The sequence below is a fragment of the Sitodiplosis mosellana genome, unplaced genomic scaffold (assembly GCF_009176505.1).
Source record: "Sitodiplosis mosellana isolate CC-2019 unplaced genomic scaffold, AAFC_SMos_1.0 Smas_scaffold_5417, whole genome shotgun sequence".
NCBI classification, from domain to species: domain Eukaryota; kingdom Metazoa; phylum Arthropoda; class Insecta; order Diptera; family Cecidomyiidae; genus Sitodiplosis; species Sitodiplosis mosellana.
The window spans coordinates 1-1764 of NW_022600659.1; the positions used below are offsets into that span (position 1 = coordinate 1).

The following is a 1764-nucleotide window of genomic DNA, read 5'->3' on the forward strand; positions in this document are numbered from 1 at the left end:
GACCAAAGATATTGAGGCGTTGCGATGCGAAGTATATATCTGATGTCAAACGGGCCGACACATTCAACCCATTTCAGACTTTGTACTTTACCACTGGTGATTCTACAAAAGATGGCGAAATTATTACACCTGGCGATTCGGGTGGACCAGTCGTTTCAAAAACAAATGGCAAAATCGTGGGCATAACTACGGGTATGAATAGAACAACAGGTGGTCGCGGAATGTTCCTTCCAATTACTCTATTTCTCGATTTTATTCATGACCCAAAGGTATCTTATCACAATGCCCCAATTTTGATTTCAACAACGCAAACAAAATCATTTTTTGTATTAATTTCAGAGCGTGAAACCACTTCCACCTTCGCTCACACCTAACGAAGCTAAATTTATAGCCGATATAACGGTACAGCCAAGTAAGTGTGCATTCGAAATTCGAACTAAATCGAATGTCTTTAACGTCACTTTTTTAAATTTTAAATAGAGGAGAGGCAAAAGTGGGGATTTTTCATGATTCATAAACGTTATTATTCATTCTGAGATGTTTTTCTATTACAGAATTTCTTACCGTCACCAAGAAAACATATGCCAATGCCGACGAAGATGCTCAACTAAAATTTAATGCAATCATTTTGTCGGAAACGGAGATTTTGACCTGTGCACATAATGTGCAAGGCGCCCCATATGTCTATGTAACCGTTAACAAACTCACAAGCAATGCGAAAACAATCAAAGTCACTAAAGACCAGATAGAAGTTCATGAGAAATTCGCATTTCCTGGATTGAAATTTGACATTGCCAAGATTACACTTAAAGAACCGTTAGAGTTCAACGATAACGTCGGCAGCATCGATTTGGTGGACAAAGATTACAAAATGAATGACCCGTCCGAAATGGTTACTGTCTACGGTGATGTGGTATTGGATGGAACAATGAGAACGAGGCGTTATGATACAAAGTATTTAGATGGCGCCAAATGCAAACCGAAACTGCACCCCGTATTTGATGCAAATCATTTGATGTGTTACACTTTAGATGAAAGCATGGGAGCTCCCGCTACGTTTGGAGGTCCAATGATTTCGAAAAAGAATAAAAAACTCGTGGGCATGACCATAAGTCATTTACCTGATCAGCCAGTTATTTTTCAACCAATTGCACCGTTGCTCGATTGGATCCAGAAGCCAAGGGTAAGATGTAATCAAAGAAGAAGAATATAGGTGTGGAAAAATGGGTTTTAGGCGCCTGGAAAAGTTGAATACCGTCTCTTTTTTTGCCCCTGTCATTTGATGTTCAACAAAAGAACCGAATAAATTTGAAAATTTGAGAAAAATGCATTTTATTTTTCATTCGCCCATGCGAGGAGGACGAATCACGGAGGACGAATGTCACGTAACAGCGAGTTCAACTCTTCTGGTTTTAACATTTCCTTTGTATGTCTCTAGTTCTATGCGACTCAATTTACCGTACAAGTATTTCAACCAATGTTTCATGGCCGCTTTCACTACAATGTTTGTTCGCGAATTTATGAAATTTCATGCAGCGAATGTGAAGAAAAATACACCGGCCAAACGAAACGTAGCATAGAAATTCGTTTGAAAGAACATTTAACGAGTGCGCACAAACGCCAAGCAACAAAATCAGCTGTGGCACTACACGCGTTAGAAAACAACCACACACAATGGGATACGAGCAACATCAAACTGAAAAACAAGTAAACAAGGCACACAAACTCGACGCATACGAAAGCATCTATATGTATTTAAACACC

General features: G+C 39.2%; 1 protein-coding gene across 1 annotated transcript; it reads left to right on the plus strand.

Moving 5' to 3' along the window:
* Positions 1–24: 24 nt before the first annotated feature.
* On the plus strand, positions 25–1293 carry LOC129572706 (uncharacterized). Its single transcript, XM_055452721.1, has 3 exons — positions 25–269; positions 340–412; positions 555–1293. Exons 1-3 carry the CDS (start codon positions 195–197, stop codon positions 1211–1213), a joined length of 807 nt encoding a protein of 268 aa, XP_055308696.1. The 5' UTR covers positions 25–194; the 3' UTR covers positions 1214–1293.
* The last annotated feature ends 471 nt before the right edge of the window (positions 1294–1764 follow it).

Coding starts and splice junctions, on each gene's coding strand:
- LOC129572706 (XM_055452721.1), top strand. CDS start 195: ATGAATAGAACAACAGGTGGTCGCGGAATGTTCCTTCCAATTACTCTA. Junction 270..339: donor ATTTTATTCATGACCCAAAG/GTATCTTATCAC, acceptor TATTAATTTCAG/AGCGTGAAACCACTTCCACC. Junction 413..554: donor CGATATAACGGTACAGCCAA/GTAAGTGTGCAT, acceptor TTTCTATTACAG/AATTTCTTACCGTCACCAAG.